The following is a 23,089-nucleotide window of genomic DNA, read 5'->3' on the forward strand; positions in this document are numbered from 1 at the left end:
TTGATGTTTTTAGTGTAGCTCTATTGACTGGAACCCGTTTAGTGGACCCATAGCTTAACATGGCAGCAAGTTGAAGGGTTTACATTGTAAAAATCAAAAATATAATACTCCCCAGGGATACTCCCCATACTCACTGTTACATGCTGCTTACAATTCACCCCATCGCTTTATAGACAATTTATTATAATCAAAGACATCTCTCACCTTCTGCCATTGGGAATCCGTTTCAGTTCTCTCGTAAATCACTGAAAGACACATAAGCAAAGACATTAGTAATTCGGTATACATCACTCTTGGGACGCAAGTGTTTATCATAAACATATTACTAATCTTCAGTATATAAACACAGGAATACATTTACTAATAACATGAGAAGAAAGTGTTTATATTGCATAAATGTAACAGTCTAATTTAATAAATGGACATTTGTTTTGGTTCCATCACAACTATAGATAGCATATAAATGGGCCCTTTCATATCAAAATATATTAAATTGTGTTTAATGTGATTTCAGAGTCACAGGTCAAAGTAACAATATTGTGCATGCTACATCCTAGCATTGATCCCTCACCCACAGGTGTGTAAGATTGCTTTATCTTATTAGGGATAAATATCCCTAAAGGGACCCATACACTTGAACCACGATTCTCCATTCTGCTGACGCAGATCCGATTCGCCGGCATCGATGATTGGCAAAATTCAACATGTTAAAAATTCCCAACTCACAGATTCTGACCATTTTCAGGTCGGGATAGCGGTGATATCCCCGAACCCCCGGCCCTGATGGTGGCAGAACGGGGGATTGCGGCAATCCATTGCAGATGTATGGGCCCCATTAATTTCAGCTTATTTTCTACCCACACAGGGGTAGGTAAAGCACATGCATATTTTCTTGTAGTATAAATTTGAGATTTTTACCATGATGAAAGATCTAAGTATGCTAAAAGTGACTGTTTATATTTTATAGTGTTATTTTCATCAGTCTGTGTATGGGATGATATGGACATTATTTCCATATCTTTTTTAGGCACATATCAGGACACCCCTTGCCTCCCCTTACAAATACATGGATTGACAGCATTGATAAAAATGTCTAAGCCAAAAAAATAAATAAACCTAGCCCATGGCAATGTGGCACAGGATGAATGTGTGGACCCAAGATTTGCTCAAACAGGCAGAAAAAATGCCTGATGATTGCATTGGGATCGAGTGTGTGGTCATTACTTGACCAGGTTCAATGAGGCCCCTGTGATCAGGTTGTTTGGACTCACTGGAGATGCTCAAAAAATTCTAGCCAGTTCGAAATTTATCAAACTATACCAGTTGAATGCCAGGCTCATGATACAAATTATCTTAAATAGATTTAATTCAATTTTCTGGTATGAAATTTGTAGTTGGAAGTTCGCTAGTAAGTTAAAATTAGAGATGAGTGGGCCCGGTTCTCAGAAAACCGGACCCACCCGAACTTCCAGATCCGAGGCAGAACCGAGCTAGGCTCGGGGTTTCCCACGTGACTCGGATATCTAAACGAGGCAAAACGTCATTCTCCCACTGTCGGATTCTTGTGGGTTTTGGATTATATAAAGGTCCCCGCGATCGGTGCCATTTTCATTCTGGCTGTGGTGAGTGTAGTAATTGGATGTGCTGTGTCCATCCAAGAGCTGCTGTATCTGTCCAGGGCAGCGGCTGTTGTGTCCATCCAGGGCAGGGACTGTTGTGTCCATCCAGGGGCTGCTGTGTCTAACCATGGGTGCACTTGTCCATCCAAGGGTGCCCAGTGTATAAAAAAATAAAAGCTAATAATATAATTAATAAAAAAATAATATATATTTTTTTGTGCTGTACCCCAGTGTACTATATTATTATTATTATTTGTTTTTACTGTGACGCTGCTGGTCAGACCGCAGTGTAATATTCATACACGTAGTTTGTGACACTGTAACTGGTAGTGCAGTGTATAAATATATATTGTGATACTGTAAGTGGAAAACACAACACAGTGTATTCATAAAAAACATTGTGACACTAAGTGGAAAACGCAGTGTATTCGTAAAAAATATTGTGACACTGTTACTGGAAATGCAGTGTATCCATAAAAAATATTGTAAAACTAAGTAGAAAACGCAGTGTATTCGTAAAAAATATTGTGACACGGTTAGTGGAAACACAGTGTATTTGTTAAAACTATTGTGACACTACGTGGCAGCACAGTGTGTTATTCTTATTGATAAATAATCTTGTGACACTGTTAGTGGCAGCGCAGTGTGTTATTCTTATTCATAAATAATTAATCTTGTGACACTAAGTGGTAGCGCAGTCTAATATTCAACTTTTCACTTCATTCCTCAATTGTGAATAAATGATTACTCTAGATGCCTACTACAAGACCACAACAAAGTGCTAAATAACATGTGTTATATATAAAACATAATGACATCACTGTAAGTGGTAGCACAGAATGTTATTCTTATTCATAAATAATCTTGTGACCCTAAGTGACAGTGCAGTGTGTTATTCTTTTCTTATTCACAAAAAATCTTGTGACACTGTAGGTCATTGATAACGCTGTGTAATATTTAAAATTGGCACAAACTGATGTGTGTGCTGTACCCCACTTCATTTGTTTTTGTTGATATGGAGAACGATCAGTTGAGACTTGAGAGGAGCAGAAACCACATACTAGTGCTGGAGCTGCTGCCAGTGCCACCAGTCATGATGATACTAGTCCATCTACATCATCTACTAAAGCCGATACCCAAGGGCATACAGGGCTTAAGTCAGGGCATCTAAAATCAAGAACCAATCTTTTACAGTGGTAAAGAAGAAATCAAAGGGAAAGTTAGCTGCAGAAAGACATAAAATTGGCAATATGCCAGTTTCACCACATGAAGTAGCAAAGAAAGGCTAAGGCCTTGGCCTTTATTTATGACTGGTGGTTCTGCCTCTTATGATGTAAGCACAAGTGAACATGCTGACATAGAAATCGAGGATGCTTCTGTGGAAGTGCACCAGGATGAGCAGGATATTTGTGTAGCTGATGCTAATGAGGATGTTGAAGATGTTGTTTGCATAAATTAGGCACCAGCGGATGAAACAGTTGTTGCCCATGATAAGGAAAAGCCCATTGTCATGCCTGAGCACAAGACAAAAAAACTTGGTTGTGTTGACTCATTTGCATCACCAGTGTGTTTTTTTGGGAAAGTTTAGTTATTTCTCGGCAGATGCACTTGTTTGAGAAACTGAAGAAGCCACCGCTGCATCATGTGCCACTTGAGCTGACAATTTGCTTACCAAAAGCTCTTTGCATCTCTTCAGATCTGTGTCAAAGAAAGACACAATGCTTTCATCCCTTCTGGGATGAAAATCGACTCCCAGCAGCAGCAGGCATAGAGCTCAAGGATTCTCAAGAAAGACACAACATAAGACTTAAACCTTAAATCTTGCATTTGCTTTGTTCGGCTTGTCCACATATCTGTGGTTAAGTGGACAGTGGGTACAACGACATTTTGGAGGCCACTAATTAAGTTTTTTTTTATGTCCCTGTACAGGTTGGGAAATGCTTTTCTAGTGAAGTGGAATCTTTGCAAAGGATTGTTTAACAGTCAATTGTTTTTGAAAGCACTAATAGTAGTCTTCCTGGTCCCTTTCTTGGATGAAAATCCACTCCCAGCAGCAGCAGGCATAGCAATCAAGGATTCCTCTGTGCAAGGACTGACGTGAATGAGAAAAATATTTTTTTGTAAATGCCTCCCCTCCTCCCTCATAAATTTGCTTCAAAAATCCAAAAATGAAATGAAATTTACTAACAATCAACTCTTCCTGTCCCTGCCTTCAACTACATACATACTCCAACTCCCTCAGGCCTCTTGAATTAAAAAAAAATGTTTCCTGATGTGCCATGTTGGAAGTTGAACTTCCACATGTTTGTGCCGCCCACTGCTGCTGCTTACCTTAGTCAGCCAGCTAGCTTGGTGCAAATTTTAAGCCTAAACCGGATGAAAACAATATTGTGAGGTTGTCAAAATGTTCTGGAAACGAGTGGAAATTAATGTTGTTGAGGTTAATAATACTGTAAGAAAAAAAAATTGTGATTTATACAGAACCAAAAACCAAAACACGCAAGGGGCGGTTTTGGCAAAACCAAATCCAGATCTAAAACACAAGGAGATACAGATCCAAAACCAAAACACGGTGGTTGGTGCACATCTCTAATTAGAAATAGTAAATATTTTACATAAAATGTTTAAATAAAATAAATATTAAACTGTCATTTTAATTTGAACAGCAAAAACTACTGCATTCAAAGTGCACATTTTGGCATTTGCTGAGGTTCATCGTGTATATATTAAACAGATAAAATGAATCAATGTAAGCTCCTACATGTTACAGCCATCTCCCATGTTTTTTTTTGACTGTAAAAGAAATCCTTACAAAAGAAACCCTGGCGCCTCTGTGAAATCAATCCACCTGCTGCTCTCTCGAAAATGGGGCGAGTACACCACTAAGGTATGACAATATTTGAAACAAGTTTTAAAAAAAATAAAAAATACATATCAAAAAAATTTACACACATCCATATAACAAATACAGTTAGAATAATAAGATAAATAAACATAAGCTTATAAGTAAATAACCAAATGTGTAAAAAAATCTTTTGGTCTCATGAGTGTCCAAAAATAATGTCTCCAAATGAATATATGAAGATGTATCAAATATTTTTTTGAATGCTTTAAAAGGTGACTACCGAACAGAGAAATTTATACACGGTATTATTTGCTGTTTCAATTAAAATATTTTAAAAAAATACTAGTTTTAATATTAGCAGTTAATCTCAAACGGAAATGCAAGCTGCAAGTTTCAAACCACAAAAATGGAACTGGGACTATTGAAGCCCATACTATAATGCTATATACATAAGGGCTTCATTAAATCTGGTCAGAAACTACATTTTTTAAAAACCTGACAAATTTTCATAATGTTTCAATTAACTGTTAGAGAGACAGTTTGAGGCTGTGATTGTCCTGTTTTGTCATCAAATGTTCACAGATTGATTTACTGCCATTTGTAGACTCTGTTTGTCAATAATTTTAATCCAAGCGTGACCCTGAAATTTACAATGTGGTATAATCTTATTTTGAGGCTCAATTCATGGTAGCCATCATGTGTTATAAAAAGGTAACGGACAACTAATAAACTCTGTCAAGGGCCTACAAATGTCAGTTGTATTATTGGTTCATAAACAGTGGAATGGCAACCAGGAAAAGAGAATATTCACAATAACATTTTATTAACTTCACAAAAAACTAGAACAGACAGACAGATATATTAAAGAACTCACCGAACTTCTGGAAGAAGGTCAACATTTACAAATATTAACTAAAAATGAATTTGCCTTCCTCAATACATCCACACCAAGAATACCAGTGTTCTACCAGATTCCTAAAATACACAAAGACCGAGAGAACCCTCCGGGACGTCCAATAGTATCTGGTATAGAATCAATGACATCTAATCTTTCTGGTTATGTGGACTACTATTAGCAACCACTTGTAGCGGAACAGGAAAGTTACATTAAGGACACCACAGCAACATTACAGAAATTAGCCAACATCACGTGGCAGGATTCGTTCACACTAGTAACGTGTGACGTAAAATCACTTTACACCTGTATAAGACTTGCTGATGGTTGTGCCCACACCTATCATTATTTATGTAACCAGCCGGACATCCCAAATAGCCAAACAAATTTTATTATGAGCTGCATAGAATTCATACTAGAACACAATTTCTTTTGGTATGAGGGTAATTACTATAAACAACTGACTGGGACTGCTATGGGTAGTCGATTCGCACCAAGCTATGCGAATTTGTTCGTGTCAAAGTGGGAAGATGACCACATTTGGACCAATAACCCATACAGATCTAACATTCATATGTGGATTGGATATATAGATGATGTACTAATGATATGGGATGGCAATCAAGAGGACCTAGAAAAATTCCTGCTGTACAGTATATAAACTCCAATGATCTAAATTTGGAATTTACATCTACTCACAGTAAACACTCCATCAATTTCTTGGATCTGGAAATCTTTATAGAAAACCGAAAGATTGAAACTAAAACATATTTGAAACCAGTGGACTGTAACAATTTTCTGCTAGCAACAAGCAATAATCATCCAAAATGGATTGCCAACATACCTGGCGGTCAATTTCAGAGATTGAGGAGGAATTGTTCTAAAGATACGGATTTTGCGATACAAAGTGAGAAACTGAAGGAAAGATTTGAAGACAGAAGCTATAACAAGGACCTGCTAGAAAACAGTCTTAAAGCAACTCACAGAAAAAATAGAAGTGACCTCATCAAATATAAGACATCCATAAAGGATGTCACATCACAGATGACTTTCATAACCAGGTATAATAGTAATACAAAAGCATTGGAAAATATTCTACACAAACATTGGCATATCCTCAAAACAGACCCATTGTTAGATAGGAATAATTCCACCAAAACCGAGAATAATTTACAGAAGAGCTAACACATTGCAAACATCTCTTACTGAAAGTTACATCCCGCTAGCAGAACCAAGTACAAACAATGGCAGCAAGGGATTCTTCCATTGTAACCACTGCAAAGGATGTACAACATTGGAAAAGGTAACAACTAAAGGGATACACAGTTTCCTATCAAAAGTAACAAATAAGGAATATACGGTGAAAGAACATCTAACTTGCAATACAGAAGGAGTAATATATTTGCTACAATGTGACTGTAGACTTCAGTATTGTGGGCCGCACGAAAAGAAAGTTCAAAATTAGAATATGTGAACATATCAATAACATCAGGAAAGGCTTAAGAACACACAGCGTCTCTGACCATTTCTTCATTAAACACAACAGTAATCCTAAGGGGTTAAGATTCATGGCTATACAGAAAATAGAAGAAGATTGGAGAGGGGGGGAATTTTATACAACGAATGTCCAAAAAAGAAACACAATGGATTTATGAACTGAAAACTTTGCATCCCGGAGGACTCAATATAGATTTTGAACTGAGTTCATTTTTAACTAGTGCTTAATAACCTGTTTTTATACATCCTGTGGTCCACTATTTATTATTTTTACTTCATTCTATTTTATTTTAATTTTATTTCATTACATTTCATTTTTTTATATGTATTTCCAAATTTTTATTTTCCAAAAAAAAAAATAATTTTCCATTTTTCTACTTATTTTAATTATTACATAGTTATCTTATTTTTTATCTATACCATTATCAAACTTTTCGTTACCAATTCATTTATCTATGTAAGCATTATGCTATTTTTAATTATTAGTTTCATTTAGTCAGCAATTATGCTGATATATAGTTTTTTTCTAATAAAGTTTTTTTTTTTTTAAATCTATCACACAGCTGCATTAACTTGCAGTAATTGGTGCAATCAGCATAGTATAAATTAAAGCAACGACCAACAGCCTGGCTTCCTTGAAAAAGTCCGTTGTGGACGAAACATATTGGAGCCCAGACCACTACACAAGCCACCAGCCACCTTTCATCAATAGAGCCAAAGGCCAGAAAGATTGCCGAAGGCACAGTGGAGATCGCTGCATGCTGAGCTGCAACCCCTGCTAACAGACTGGGTACAGTCCGCTGACAGCAGAGTGGGAGCGAGTACAGCATCAAGCGGCACATGTTCACCAGCAACAGGACAGTTACCCGTTTGCACTGCACCAAAGCAGCGGGCACCTATCATTCTCGCAAAAGGAGTGTAAACATTTATGCTTAAATATCACTGGTACTTTATCAATTTCATTTAATTTTGCACTAGCCACATTTCGTTTTTGTTGTTTGATTTTATTTTTATTTTATCTTCATTTCTATTCAAAGTAACTCATCCTCTTTTCTTCTTTTTTATTTTATTTAAGTATTTACATACCTCCTTTTTATTTGTTTGGTTTGCAGTTTGATTATTTATTTATCCATCTTTCTGTGGACCAGCAGGTATCAATAGTAATTAGTACATACAAATCCCCCCCCCCAAAAAAAGCGCTTCTTGCATTAACCACTTTTTACACTATTTCGAGTAGTGACAACAGAAGCAGCTATAAATTTCACAGGTGCGCTACTAGATTATCAACCAGGACAAGTACTGTACATCACCCGCATCCACTTCCGGTCGATCACGGTGGAACGCTTACTTCCGGTATCTGGAACTCGCGGTGACCCACAAACGGTGGGAACTGGCGGTGGAACATGTGGGGAACCATTTCCGTTTTATCTAGTTAAATAACACCATCTGCACTCACGGCTACATGCACTTGAAAAAGGATTCAATCCGAACTGCGGTGTGCCCCATGACGTGCTGTGGTATCCCGGACTCCAAAGGACTTTTTACTTTTGGGCAAAGCCAGGTGGTGTGTTACTGAATGGCCTAATTGGACCTTCTGGACAACAATCGATATTCAAACACACCACCATCTCCTTATGGTATGATCCAGGTACACCATTTGTTTTACATTGTATAAATAGCTATAATATAATGATACGCACTTTTAAAAAAAAAATTATTGCACTTTTTACCCATAATATTTACATAAAGTGATGTACTGTGACAATTTTACTTTGTGTATTTTAGTGGATTTTAATAAATACATTTATTTTGAATCATCTTTCCAGGTATCAGCACAATCTTATCATCACTTTATATTATGTTTGTGTCATTGTTAGAAGTATTGATGTTTACTTACATGTGATTATAGCTGCTGCAGATCTCTGGTTTACTGCACAAGTGCTAAACAATTTTTAAATTTGGGATACTTGAAAATGGGTGCTAGCGTATTTATATGTCTCTAAAGTGAACTGTTAAAAAACATGAAAAACCACCCTCATACATGCACCTGCAATCCTGCTAGTCTAGGCGAATTATTTTCGCCTATTGCATTGCACTGACCTTCCGCATATGCAAAAACCGGATGGACTAGAATTTGGAGATAAGTACTGACCACGCGAAAAACCGTGATCCACGATACTTTTTTGCTGAAAATGGCTTTTCGCTTCTAATTGAATATGGCTCAAAGTGGTAAAATTGCCCATAGCATCCAATTAGCTTCTAACTGTCTTTTATGTAGCACAGTTTATAAATTGACAGAAGCTAATTGGTTGCTTTAGGCAACTTCTCCACTATCTCTCTTAAAGGCTCCTGATACATCACCCACTGAGTAGCATGGGGAAAAATGAGAATCAAAGACAACAGAGTAAAGGTGCGTACACACTAGACGATATTTTACACAATAAACTCGATTTCGACACATCGGAATGACAAATTGTGTAAAATATGTCCAAATCGTGAGCGCACAATCATGATGCGCGTACCCGCTGGTCGTACATCGCATCTTCAGATCTTTACTGCAGGCAAGATTTTTCAATCTCATACACGATTTTGTGCGATAGATTTTGTGCACAATAGATCTACAAATGTCGTTTGTATTATTGGTTCATAAACAGGGGAATGACAACCAGGAACAGAGAATCTTCACAATTACATTTTATTAACATCACAAGATTTCTTGAAAAAAAAATTTGGACACTTTTTAGCACCATATCAAGTCCTGGAGTGCCGGGGAGCTGCAGGGAAGAGTTCAAGGGAAATAGCCAAGATATTGCATTGGGATCACATCATCTAATGTGTACGCACCCTAATAGGGGGGATCTACTAAAGAACAATTTCCATAAATAGTGAAGTAAATCACTATATTTTGGTGATAATGATTTTCAAAATGTTTAAACAATGAAAGGGAAATGGCCTTCATTGTTTTACACCCTTAAAAAGCAAACCGCAAGATACTGCAGTGCGATGTAATCAGTGACAGTCTGGGGCATGAAGGGCCCACTGGAGCAATGCAAGGTTTGGGACCCATGCTTAAGGGGTGTGAAGTGGTGTGGCCAGTCATCACAGAGGTTTGGCTAAGCATTAGAGAGTGCATACCTACATATATATATATATATACACACACACACACTCACAAATGTCCTACATTTGTGCTATGTTTGACAATATTTACACAATAAAAGATTATACACAATATACAGTAAAGCGGCTTCCCTAGTTGTGGTCCTTTGTTGGTCAAAAGAACCAAAATGTTTGAAGATAAATTTATAAAGAAAAGCCCCTGGGAGCGCTTATTATAAATATTGTCCAGTGATGTTCCCCACTTATTAATAGGCAGTTTTATCTCCTTTCATAAGGTGTAGGTTTCTGGGTAAGCAGGATGGTTCAGTCTTGTTCTTCTGAAATAGAACCCTTGCATCAAGATCATCCGACAAACAGTAATCAGTCTTTCAGTCTTTGTGAAACCAATAAAGTTTATTTACAAAAAAAATGTAAACAGTACATCAATAGTAATAAAGCTTTCTGCTCAAAATCACTTCTAGTTGAATAAGTGTTCCACTTATTTCAAAGTCCCTTATCTTGCTTAACCCTATACTGAACAGTGCGGCACCACACAGTCCCTTAATTGAATTCCCCTATGTTTGGCATGTCTATGTGGTGTAACATAAATAACATATTTAGCTAAAAGGACTAACATATTTATATAGGAGTAAGCCATGCCCATTCTGTCTCAATATGTTTTACCTAATTTTATAGGTGTGCATTATTAAATATAATATACTTTCGTTTAGACCTAGAGGAGACAAGCAGTTTGATGTGTAGAGCCAATATGATTCTTTCTTGGATAAATTCACTTCTCTACTGCCGCCTCTAGGGTCCTCTCTAATATATTCTAGCACGGTAAAACTCAGGCTTTGTACCTCTGAATTATGGCACTCTAGAAAGTGTCTAGGTAAACTATATGTTCTTATCTTATTCTTTGTTTCTTATGGTGGGTACACACCTGACAGATATATCTGCAGATGATTGTCGTTAATACACACTGAATGGCCATCATCTGCTTGTGCCCCCGGGACCCAGCGGCCGGGAACGGGGGCATGTCCCGCCCTCTTCCCCGCGACTGACCGCCCGTACACACTTTGCAACGGACAGATGACAGCCGGTGGACAGATGGACATATCTGTCCATCGGTTGTGCAGCACAGCCAATGCGATATGTCTGTGAACAACACAGTTTACAGACATATCGTGTGTACACACTGGCCGATGGCCAATATATCTGTCAGTGTTGTCCCAGCTTTAGATGTTCTTGTAAGCATACTTTTAAAGGCCTGTTTGTCTTTCTGACATACATAATTCTGTAAATAACAACGTTTGTATTGCAGTTTACCCAAGGCCGCAACTAGGGGGGGGGCTGGAGGTGCACGTGCACCGGGGGTGCCGCTGTACACATTGCCAGTGACCTCCAGCCCGGCGCTGCAGAGAGGCTTCAAGCCGGACGGCTGCTGGTAATATTACCAGCGGGCGCACGGCTCCTTCTCTGCAGCGACGCGGTTTAGCCGGAGGCTGGAGTTCTCTCCCGAACTCCAGCTTCCGGCTCTCCCCACGGGCACTATGGGGGAGACGTCATGACGTCTCCCCCATATTTCTGAGGAACAGCCGGCGGACCAGACGCGACGCTGGAGCAGGGTTCAAGGTAAGTATTTTTTTTTAATAAGCTGCACTACTGGGGTATTACTATGGGGGCATGGGCATTATCACAGGGGCATTACTATGGGGGCATAGGCATTACCACAAGGGCATTATTATGGGGGCATGGGCATTACCACAGGGGCATTATTATGGGGGCATGGGCATTACCACAGGGGCATTATTATGGGGGCATGAGCACTACAGAGGCATTATTATGGGGGCATGGGAATTACCACAGGGGCATTACCACAGGGGTATTATATGGGGACATGGGCACGAGCACTACAGGAGCATTACTTTTGGGGTATGAGCACTACAGGGGCATTACTATTGGGGCATGGTCACTACAGAGGCATTACCACAGGGGCATTATTATGGGGGCATGGACATTACTACAGGAGCATTATTATGGGGACATGGGCATTACCACAAGGGCATTAATATGGGAGCATGGGCTCTACAGGGGCATTACTATGGGGGTATTAACATATGGGCATTACTATGGGGGCATTACAATATGGGCACTACTACAGGGGCATTACTATGGGGGCATTATCATAATTGCACTACTACAGGGGCATTACTACAGGGGCAATACCTCAGGGGACATTACTATAGGGGCACTGCTGCAGGGGGAATTACCAGGGGGGGCGCCAAATTACTGTCTTGCCCCTGGTGACAAAAAGCCTAGTTTCGGCCCTGGTTTACCGCATCTTTTTTTTAACCTTTCCATATAAAAGGGGTTATTTCCATATGTTTGCAATGGAATGGGATTGAAATGCTGGCGGCTGTTTAGCCGCCGTTTCAAATCCAAACATTGGCTGCCCGACAGGATCAAGATCCTGACAGAGGCAGGTAAGTACCCTAACCTCCCCTGTCTCCCCGCTAACCCTCCCTTAATGGTGCCTAACCCTGACCTCCCTCCTAGTGCCCAACTGTTTAACAACCGTTAGGCTTAAATACAGCCTTCTGTTACATTTTGCTTGTTAATGACATTTAAGTCAATACTACAATCAGGGGCATAGCTAAAACTTTGTGGGTCCCATACTGTAGCAAAATTGTGAATGGGCCCCCACCCTAATGTTTTTAGAGACACCTCTCTCCGCAGCAGTTGTTTATTCCCCATAGTAGTGCCCTAGTTAATTTTATGCCCCACAGAAGTGCCCTAGTTCACAATATACCAAACAATGTGTCCAGATCATCTTATTCAACATTGTAGTGCCTCACGGTCACAATATTCCACTACCATTATGCCACACAGGTCCCCCAGTTCACATGATGCCACACATATGCCACATTGTAGTGCTCTCGGTTATAATTTTGCCACATTGTAGTGCTTACAGTTCATATTATGCTAAATTGTAGTGCCCCCAGTTCATTTTATGCCATATCATAGTACTCCCAGTTCATATTATGCCACATTGAAGTGCTCCCAGTTCATATTATACCACATTACAGTGCCCCTAATACAGATTATGCCACATAAGTATCCACTTACATTATAACACACACCTCGCTTAACATTATAACATATAACATCCACTATACACACCACTCAGTGAAAATGAAATGTCACTTGATAATGTCTTAACTAGTGCTCCATCCCTATTGGTAGCTTTTGAATCTTACATGGCAGCTCGAAGTCTGCACGGCCTTCAGGGATGAGAAGATTTCAGTTTACAGTGTGTGTAAAGACAGGGGAAGGATACTTCCTAATAAAGAAAATTCTATTTTGAGTGGATATTTTCTTCATTTCGGTACACAGTTCCTTTCTGGGACAATCCTAATCTCAGAGATTAACCTCCCCCCCAGCTCGCTTCACAAAGGCTGTTATCAAAGAGAAGCCTATTCTCCAACAGTGCCGAACTCACTGATTAACTCAGCTGTACCTGTGAGTATGAAGTGGGAGTGCACGAGAGTGAGAGACAGAGACTGCTATCTATATGAGCACTGAGAATCTGCCTTTTCAGGCCAGGCAATAGGCCAGACCCAATTGCTCAGCGGACATTTTCGGGAACTTGAGAGACAACTATATGACCTGGGCACCCCCAAGCCTCTGGGCGCCAAAGCAATGGCATCCCCCTGCACCCACTATGGCTGGACACAATCAAATGTTAATAACTATAAAGTAAACAAAACCTTTAGTAAATAACATACTGTACACTAGTTTGTGGATGGAGACAATTTAACATGCCTTTACAGCTAAAAAAACGTGGGGTGGTTGTGATTTCTAGTAAACACATTTGTTATAATATTCTAGATACCCTTCCTGATGTGAATGGGTGGTTCTTATTTCTAAACCTTGAGCTGGAAGGGGATTAGCTCACTCTTTCTACAATCTATGCACCTATGAGTATCGACAATGTCTTTCTCACGGATGTTATACTAAACTCCAAGATTGGACGGAAATTGCTATTATTCCTGGAGGTGACTTCAATGCCATTTTGTTCCCAACCACTAACAGATCTGTATCGACAGGTAGGTGCCAGCGTAGTACACCATCAGAGGAACTTACTGGTAGACTCACTACAGCTCATAGACCCCTGGAGATAGCAAAACTAAGTATTCCAGGTCTAGACATTTTATTTTCACCCCCATCATTCCTCAACAAGAATTGATTATTGGATACTTTCGGCTGGGTCAATTCACATGGTCTAGAATTCTAATATTAAGAATATAGCCATTTGTGGCCAGGCTCCTACTTGGTTTACTCTGTCTTTAAACGGCTCCCGGGGCTACATCTTATAATTGCCATTTTACAACTTAATTGGCACCATTGGAGGAATTTAAATGACACTTATTTAACATAGTTTAAAAACTATCTTTATAACAATTTATTATGGGCGGCGTCCATGCCTGTCTTGCATGCGTATACTATAGCTCAGTGTTTCCCAAACTGTATGCCGTGGCACACTGGGGTGCCTCGGGACACTTGCAGGGGTGCCTCAGGTTGGTGGTCCAGCACCAAATCAAATTATTTATGGTCAATGTAATGTAAATATGTGCACAAACAGAAGTGCAAATCTGTCCACCACTATATAACCAAACCTAACGATGACAGGTAAGCACAATTTACTTAACTTTACTACTTCACTACATTTTTTTCCTAAATTTCTCAATAACAAACTTTTGGCTTAGGGGTGCTGTGAAAACAATTGCTAATACTCTAGGGCGCCGTGGTTCAAAAAAGTTTGGGAACCATAGCTTTTGTTGCTCACAAACATAAACACCTCACACAGAGGTTCCGTGAACTGAGGGCCTGATTCAGAGCCGGACGCTATTTGCGCTCGCTCATTCAGAAAAAGGGGCAGGATATTTAAATAGAGCGCTCGCTCTTTGCGGTCTGTTGACGCCTCTATGTCTGAACGAGCAAACGAAACATGCGCTCGATATTTTTTTAAAAATGCCCCCTGGCCGCTCGCATCCTACGTCATCTCCGCTATTTATTAGATTAATCGAGTACATCGAAAGGCGTATGAACTGCTCGCAGTGCTTGTGGTAGGATTTTCCTACCGCAATCATGCGAGCAGTTCAGGCTAAAAGACAACCAAGTGACGTGGTCGATGACGCTGCTTTGTTAATTATGCACACACTTAAAACGCCCGTTTTGACCGTTTGGCACGCCTGCGTTCGGATATCCACTCCCCGTTTTCAAACACCTTCCCCTGTTACCACCCACAAACGCCTCATCCTGTCACTCAAAATAGCAGGCATTCGCTATTTTGCGAGCACACAATTTCCGACCGCAATGACTGGCTCGCGCATGCGTATTACAACTCATACGCATGCGCAGTTGTGCGAACATCGCTCGGAGCGAATGAGCGGCTCTGAATCAGGCCCAATGTTGCTGTGTGATACTGAACATACTATCAATATGTATAATGACACTGAGCAGTTGTTTGACACCTTGGGAACTGAGTAAGCCCAACTTCACTTGGACTTTCAGAAACACAAATATTTTCACTCGGGTTAACAAAACATGCAAATTTATAGCAAATCTAATTAAAGCCAATTCTGCCCCTGCATACTCTCCAGACCTCATCTTGTCAGAGTCTATAGAATATTCTGATATAGCTGCCTCATTTTTGCAATATTATGAGCAAGTTTATAATCTATCGTAAATATTCTCTGCCGAATGGTGAGTCTCCTGCTCAAGATGGTCTTAGGGCCTGATTCATACCCACTCGCGAGCGGGTCGATGTTTGGCCAATGTGCATGCGCACGCTGGAGCCGGCTCCAACGTGCGCATGCGCAAGACCCGCTCCGTCGCTCCGGGTCTTGCACCAATAGGGGCTGGCTGTCGATTTTGATCAACAGCTCGCACCGTTTTGGAGGCGGGCAGGGGGGGTTGCTGGCCAAACGGAGGCGTTCCTGATGGAACAAGTGATGTCAGTGGTGGGCTTCCGGCTCTATTAAGAGCCAGAAGCTCACTGGGGCTTGCGGGAACGAGACCCTACCGCAAGGGTCTCGTCACAAGCCCCGATGGTCGCGACCATCGCCTGGCCGCTCGCACTAACTGTGGGTGGTCATCACCCACAGTTAAACGAGCGGCCAGGAGGCCGCACATAAAAAAAAAAAGTAACGAGACTCCCCTGGTACAAGGGTATGCAATCGGGAAGCCGGTGGACCTAATCCCGACAGCCGGCTTCCCGACTGCTTTATCCCGGCGAGGGTTAAATGACAGGCGTCTAGCCTGTCATTTTACCGACGCCGGGAGACCAGTGCCAGGCATCCTGATCAAAGGGATGCCGGTCGCGGACAGCCGCGGGTGGGGCAAGGCTTAGGTTTAGGGCTTCCGGGGGGGGGGGACTTAGGTTTAGGCAGCGGGAAAGGGGGGGGTTAGGTTTAGGCACTTAGAGGGGGGATTAGGGTTAGGCATTAGGGGAAAGGTTAGGGTTAGGCACCCCTAAGGGAGGGTAAAGGGAAGGAATTAGGTTAGTCTATACTTACCTTTGTGGCGAACGGGATTTTCATCTATGTCGGGCAGCCGCTGACAGGATTCCAACCGCCGGATTTACGTCCGGTGGTAAATCATACCGATTCCGGTACAAGCGTACCGCCCTGTTTCATTGCTATATCAAAACCTTAAGAGCTCATTGTGCAGCAGCTGGCGATTTTGCTCACAACTTTGCTTCATCCCTGTCAAACAGGGCAGGAGGCCTGAGGCCCTCTATTATCTGGGCACTAGGCCCATCCATATATTATTCCAGGCATAAGGCACAAAGGGCCTGAATCAGCACGGATCGCAACAGCATAAGCAGATTGGCTGACTGTTGCGTACTGCGCACTATTTCACTAACTGCATCCTGTGTATTTCTGTAATATTTTTATAATTGCTGTAAATGTGGGTAAAATAGTTATGGTTTAGAACAGATTCTGTTAGTGCTCGATGTTAGAAGACCACACCCAAGTTGCTGAACTGTAAATTGTTGTGTACACTAGGCCAGTATTAGTTAGGGCCTGAAGTTGTAGTTAGCCATCCAGTTATGTTGGTGGGGTGACACATAGTAGATATACACTTAGGTAGTTGTGAGGGTGGTGAATTTACAGATGAAGCCAAGACTATCCAGCAAAGTGACTAGTATTAAGGAGGGCGTACACACTGTATTTTGTCTTCCCTGTGCCAACCATGATACCCGCTGCATGTCAAAGCAGAATTTCACATTCCATCTCCGCTGTGTGAAAACACAAGTGGTGGAACAGGACTACTGAGTCCCTAGGGCCGATGATGATCACCCCTGATCTGTGTGTTCTGTTCCCAGTGTGTAAAATATTCACTCTTAATTTGGTATTCTTTCTTTCCTAGTTTCTTTGGGCAGTGAAAGGGTTATGAGACCATTATTATTAAAAGTAACTCATTATGGTTATATATATGCTGTAATTTATCATACATTTACCATCATTCACACTTTCAGCTGCATTAGGAGACACTGGTAATATGTTGGATATGGTGGGTGGAGGAGTGTGTGACATGGCTAGGAAGTAAGTACAACATCTGTTATGCCGGTGCCCAATCCAGCTGTAAATTATCTAGTACTAGTACAAGAAGAAAAGATTTAGACACCTGGCGCTCCTCTCTAGGACCCAGATGGTATGACATAAGGAAAACAAAAATACTGATGTGCATGAGTATTGGTATGCTGTACATTTATTTAGAAGAAACTGTATAAAGAAACCTCTGTATGCCTTGTTCCACATCTCTTTAAGTGAGTTTTGGTGCAAACCTATCTGAACCATTTCCCTACAACATAGCATCATTCGAAGGGCTTTACAAGAAACATTTATAAGTGTCTGACTATTCACTCCATTGTTAGTTGGGGTACGCATTGGGGAAGAAGTGGTATTTCCATTAGAATTTTGGGACACAAAATTTTGATTCTTTATATGAATTTGCAATCCATATTTCGAAACTGATCCCACGTTGCTATTTATTTTATGCATTTATCCTACACAAATCCACGACCTTTGGAGAAAAAAAATCACAGATGGAAAAGAACCACAGATCTTAAAGAAGGACATCTCATTCACATGGATGTATCATACATTATTATCTCATATGTAATATATGTAATTTATTGGTTAGATTGCACATCAGTATTTTTGTTTTCCCTATCCCATACCATCTGAGTCCTAGAGAGGAGTGCCAAGTGTCTACACTATTATCATCTTGTACTAGCATTTCTTGGGGTTCAAGGGGAAAAGACCCCAGTGTGTCGACGGCTCAATCTCTATTCTATCACAAAGCACTGTTTAATTTCCAAAAAACCTGTACTGCACTCCTATGTTTTATAGTACCAGCCCAATTAAAAGCTACACCAGTGGGGTGTAGTAAGCCCAACCAGACTGGGCTTAGTATGGGTTTGGTTCTGTACCAATGGCACTTCTGGTATGTTTTGTTTGCTGCTTTACAAGGAATGTATTAAGCTAGTATTTTCAGCATTCTGCTAAAATAACCTGTTGAATGTAACTGTGATGTTTTGCCTTTGTCTAGCTGTTTTGCACCATGTGACTGCATTAAGCTAGTATGTTAGTTTCCCTGTGAGTGTTCTAATACACTGTGAAGTTCTCTCTGAAGGATTATATCTTTTTACTGTAAATATCACTTTATATTTGATTACATCTATTCAGGGATGCCCAGTAGCGGCTCTAGGCCCGGGCAAGCCGGGCCATCGGCCAGAGCGCCATTGTATCCGGCGGGCGCTGGAAACGCCCACCCTCCCTCCTGGAGCTATAGTGATTATGTAGCTTCAGGGGGAGGAAGCTGAGGAAGGAAGGGGCGGCAACACAGGACGGCGCTGGCGCAGCAAGGCCTACCATCGGCCCTGGGGACGCCGCAACATTTTTAGTTTGGGTGACCAAGATACAGTGTATAGTTTGATTTTAGTGCCCCTAAATTGCTGAATGTCACCCCCTCAGGGGCAGCTGGAGTAACCCGCCACACCACCTACCTGATGACAGATCAGTAAGCCTAAAGGGTCTTTGCTTTTATTGATTTGGCCCATAGATGTGAATATCACTGCTCTCTCCCAATCTCCTCACTCACAGAAACAACACTGACACAGCCCTAATACACAGCTCTCAGAACACATGCAGCCATTATCCAACCAGTGTCCCGGGAGAGGAGGACAAAGGGAACCCACGTGCTGCCGGGAGTTGTAGTTTTTTTAGCTTATCACTATGGTGCACTGAGCCTCGCTCTAGGACAACATGCAACATGAAGCCAGCTGCTTTCCTAACTTAGTGAAACCATGCAAATCAATGAAAGGCAGCCTAATAATAAAACCTGTGTGTTATGTCCATCTTTGCATTGACTGGCACCCTGCAACCCAATACATTGACTGGTGCCTCTCTTATATGTTGGGGAGGGGAGGTGAGATCTGGCACCTATGCATCTGATTAATAATAATACTAATAATTTTATTTATATAGCGCTTTTCTCCTAAAGGACTCAAAGTGCTTTACATTTACAGTACAAAATAGGACATTAGTGAAATGCTTGGGTGAATAGGTGAGTCTTGAGTCTATTTTTGAAGGATTCTAGAGCGGAGGCCTCTGCGGGGAAGTGAGTTCCAAAAGGTTGGAGCCACAAAACTGAAAGCTCGACCCCCAGACGAATTCCGTGAGATTCTAGGTACTGTTAATAGTCCTTCGTCGATGGATCGCAGTAATCGAGTGGGACAGTGAGGAATCAGAAGCTGTTTCAGGTACCCTGGGCCATGGTCATGAAGGGCTTTGTAAGTTATTAATCCAATCTTGAAAGCAATTCGCCATCTGACAGGCAGCCAGTGAAGGGAGTAGGGAGTAGAGAATGGGTGTTATGTGGTTGGAACGGGGCTGGTTGGTTAATAGCCTGGCAGCTGCATTTTGTACCATCTGCAAGCGGTGTAATTCTTTTGCTGGGAGACCGAGGTAGAGGGCGTTGCAGTAGTCTAGGCGTGATGATATAAATGCATGTATGACTTTAGGCAGATCTTCTGAGAGAATTAAGTGCTTGATTCTGGCTATGTTCCTCAGGGAAAGAATGAGGATTTGATTGTGGCTGATACCTGATGTTTACATGTCAAGCCACTATCCAGGACAACACCAAGATTCCGCACTTGTTTAGTGTTTTGTAATTCTGAACCCCCAAGCGAAAGTCCTGTTGGCTATGCTGTAGCCCTGTCCTGTGACCTATCATAAGGACCTCTGTTTTATCAGGGTTCAGTCGCAGCCAACTGGCACTCATCCACTCCTGAAGCTCAGCTAGGCAGCCATTTAGGGTTGTTATTGAGTCCTTTGTACCTGGAGCAAAGGACAGGTACAGTTGTGTATCATCTGCATAGCAGTGGTAGACCAGGCCATGACGTCTGATTAATTCACCCAATGGTAGCATGTATACTGCAAAAAGCATGGGGGATAGTATAGAACCCTGTGGGACACTGCATGGAAGTGGCACTGGTGATGAAGAGTTTACTCCAGAAGAAACTCTCTGTGACCTTCCAGTGAGAAATGATTTGAACCTATCATAAGGACCTCTGTTTTATCAGGGTTCAGTCGCAGCCAACTGGCACTCATCCACTCCTGAAGCTCAGCTAGGCAGCCATTTAGGGTTGTTATTGGGTCCTTTGTACCTGGAGCAAAGGACAGGTACAGTTGTGTATCATCTGCATAGCAGTGGTAGACCAGGCCATGACGTCTGATTAATTCACCCAATGGTAGCATGTATACTGCAAAAAGCATGGGGGATAGTATAGAACCCTGTGGGACACCGCATGGAAGTGGCACTGGTGATGAAGAGTTTGATTACCTCCATTAATCTATTACTTAATACAGTGATCTCTCCTACAGAACCCTGACAATCTGCATGCTATTATAAGACTGCTAATAAATGTTTGGAAAGTTCTGGAAGCTTCACTGTTTTGTGCTCCAATAGAGATATTTTGGTTTAGCTGTCTGAATAGATGTACACATCACACACCATGTGCAGTGAGATCGGCTTAGCTCCTGTTATACTGGTCTAGTATCGTGATAAAGGTTTGGATATGTCAAACCTGTGTTGACCTTGTTACTTTGTAGCCTGGCAAAAGCAGGACATTGGGCTGGTTTCCTGGCTTGCAGACAGAGAAGTGAATGGAATGGCTCAGTGGTGATGGCTGTGCTCCAGAGTAACACTGACTATAGCTCATTTTGCGTAGGGTAGTCTAGTAAGCTGTCTGCACTTTGACTCCCCTGTTCCTTATTAATTTATAAATGTATATACCTGCGTGGTTTTTGTTATTATAGGTATCAATTTTGATCTAAAATAAATGTGAGTTTGCATTTTTCCAGTTGGCTGAGTTACTGGGTCAAGCACATATAAGGCACCCTCTGTGGCCAGCCAGCACTGAGTACTGACCTGGTAGTACTCTCACACCTCCCAAGTTTCCTACTCCTTTTAGTTGGGACAGACTGCGAAAGGGTGTCTGGCCGTGTATGATGTGGCTTTTCCGGGGCATGGCCATATCATTATATGAGTGTGTTCACAATCTGGGACATGCTTATGCTTAGTGATTCTGAAATTCTAGGCTGCCCTTTACCACACCCCACTTCCCTCAAACAACCATCCATTTATGTGCAGAACAGCAATGAACAGCACATACTTCCCAACTTTCCGAGCTACAGTACAAAGGTGTCCAGTTGAGACATCATTCGGCAATGTTCCATCTAAATCAGTAAATTTGGGAGGGATGCGTTGATGACGTATGACATGTCAGATGTAAAGAACAGGTATTACTGCAGGAGAGAAGATAACTCCTACTACAGCTCCCCTGATGTGTTACTTTCAATGGCATTTAAGCCAATAGCACAATCAAATGGTAAAAACAACAACTATATAGAAACAAGTAAACAAAACCTTTAGTAAATAATATAGACTAGTTTATGGATGGCAAGAATGTAGAAAAACTAAGTGGGAATAGTGGAAAAGTATGTTATTAAAACATTTTACATATTTTTCTAGAATACCCACAAGTTAAACTGATAATTGACTAAAGTAGAAAAAGAAAGACCTACGTATCTGAAAATAACTATACATAGAATTTGACTGGGATAGTAATTACTCATAGAAATAAATCCTGGTAAACACTACACAGTGTGAACAAGTGAAAAATAGTGGAGCTCCTGGGGTGCATATCTGCTGCAGACGTAGGGCTGTGCAAGGGTTATGAGTACATTATTTTGGCTGTATACGCTGTAATTTACCATCATTTACACTTTCATACTGTGTCTATGATAGTTCTGCAGAGACATAACCCAAGACATGTCGGTGTTGAGGTTTAGCTGTGTAGCAGATACTGACTACATATTTTATTCTTTGTAATTTCTAGATACAGCGGAAAAACATGAAGACTGCAAGCTGTCATGGGCTAGACTCCTCATATTATATGTATTGGTTGTATCAGTGACTTATAAACCTTCCTCTGTATACAAGCTGTCAAATATATTTCAGTTAGTTTAATGAACAGAAACATGTTAATTAAATATATGTTAATAGTGTTTATGACAGTACCTTGTATGCGTTCAAACTCTTCCACTCCGGATGTTCAACTAATCTCACTGCTCAGATGCTTCCTGCACAGTGTTTAACTTATCATCAGCTACACATCTGCTGCAGAGCCAATTCACAGTATGATAACAGTCTGCTTCTCCTTTCCCATATTTCACTGTGTGGCAATATTCCTTATATTTTATACTGTAATAATCTTCTGATTTCTTTACATTGGGGCCGATTCTCAAGTCACAGGGGGTACATTTACTAAGATGGGAGTTCTAATTAAGAAGTGATGTTGCCCATAGCAACCAATCAGATTTTACTCCTCATTAATCTAGCACCTTCTAGAAGATAATACCTGGAATCTGATTAGTTGCTATGGGCAACATCACTTCTTAAATAGAACTCCCATCTTAGTAAATTTACCACACAATGCGCATCGATCTTGCAGATTTCAGCACACTGCGAATTTGCTCCAAAACAAAAAATCTACTG

The 23,089-nt window shown here is 41.0% G+C and overlaps 1 protein-coding gene across 1 annotated transcript in view; it reads right to left on the reverse strand.

Moving 5' to 3' along the window:
- The window catches only part of LOC148542395 (uncharacterized), a 129,926-nt gene extending 107,265 nt beyond the window's left edge, over positions 1-22,661 (reverse strand). Inside the window, exons 1-2 of the mRNA XM_088468964.1 lie at positions 22,613-22,661; positions 205-245 (exon numbers count right to left, since the gene is read on the reverse strand). Of these exons, the coding sequence (XP_088325090.1) occupies positions 205-214 (10 nt within the window). The 5' untranslated portion in view covers positions 215-245; positions 22,613-22,661. The remainder of the gene's footprint in view (positions 1-204; positions 246-22,612) is intronic.
- Between the last annotated feature and the right edge of the window lie 428 nt (positions 22,662-23,089).

This window comes from Taudactylus pleione, unplaced genomic scaffold (assembly GCF_031769625.1).
Source record: "Taudactylus pleione unplaced genomic scaffold, aTauple2 ptg000012l, whole genome shotgun sequence".
NCBI classification, from domain to species: Eukaryota; Metazoa; Chordata; class Amphibia; order Anura; family Myobatrachidae; genus Taudactylus; species Taudactylus pleione.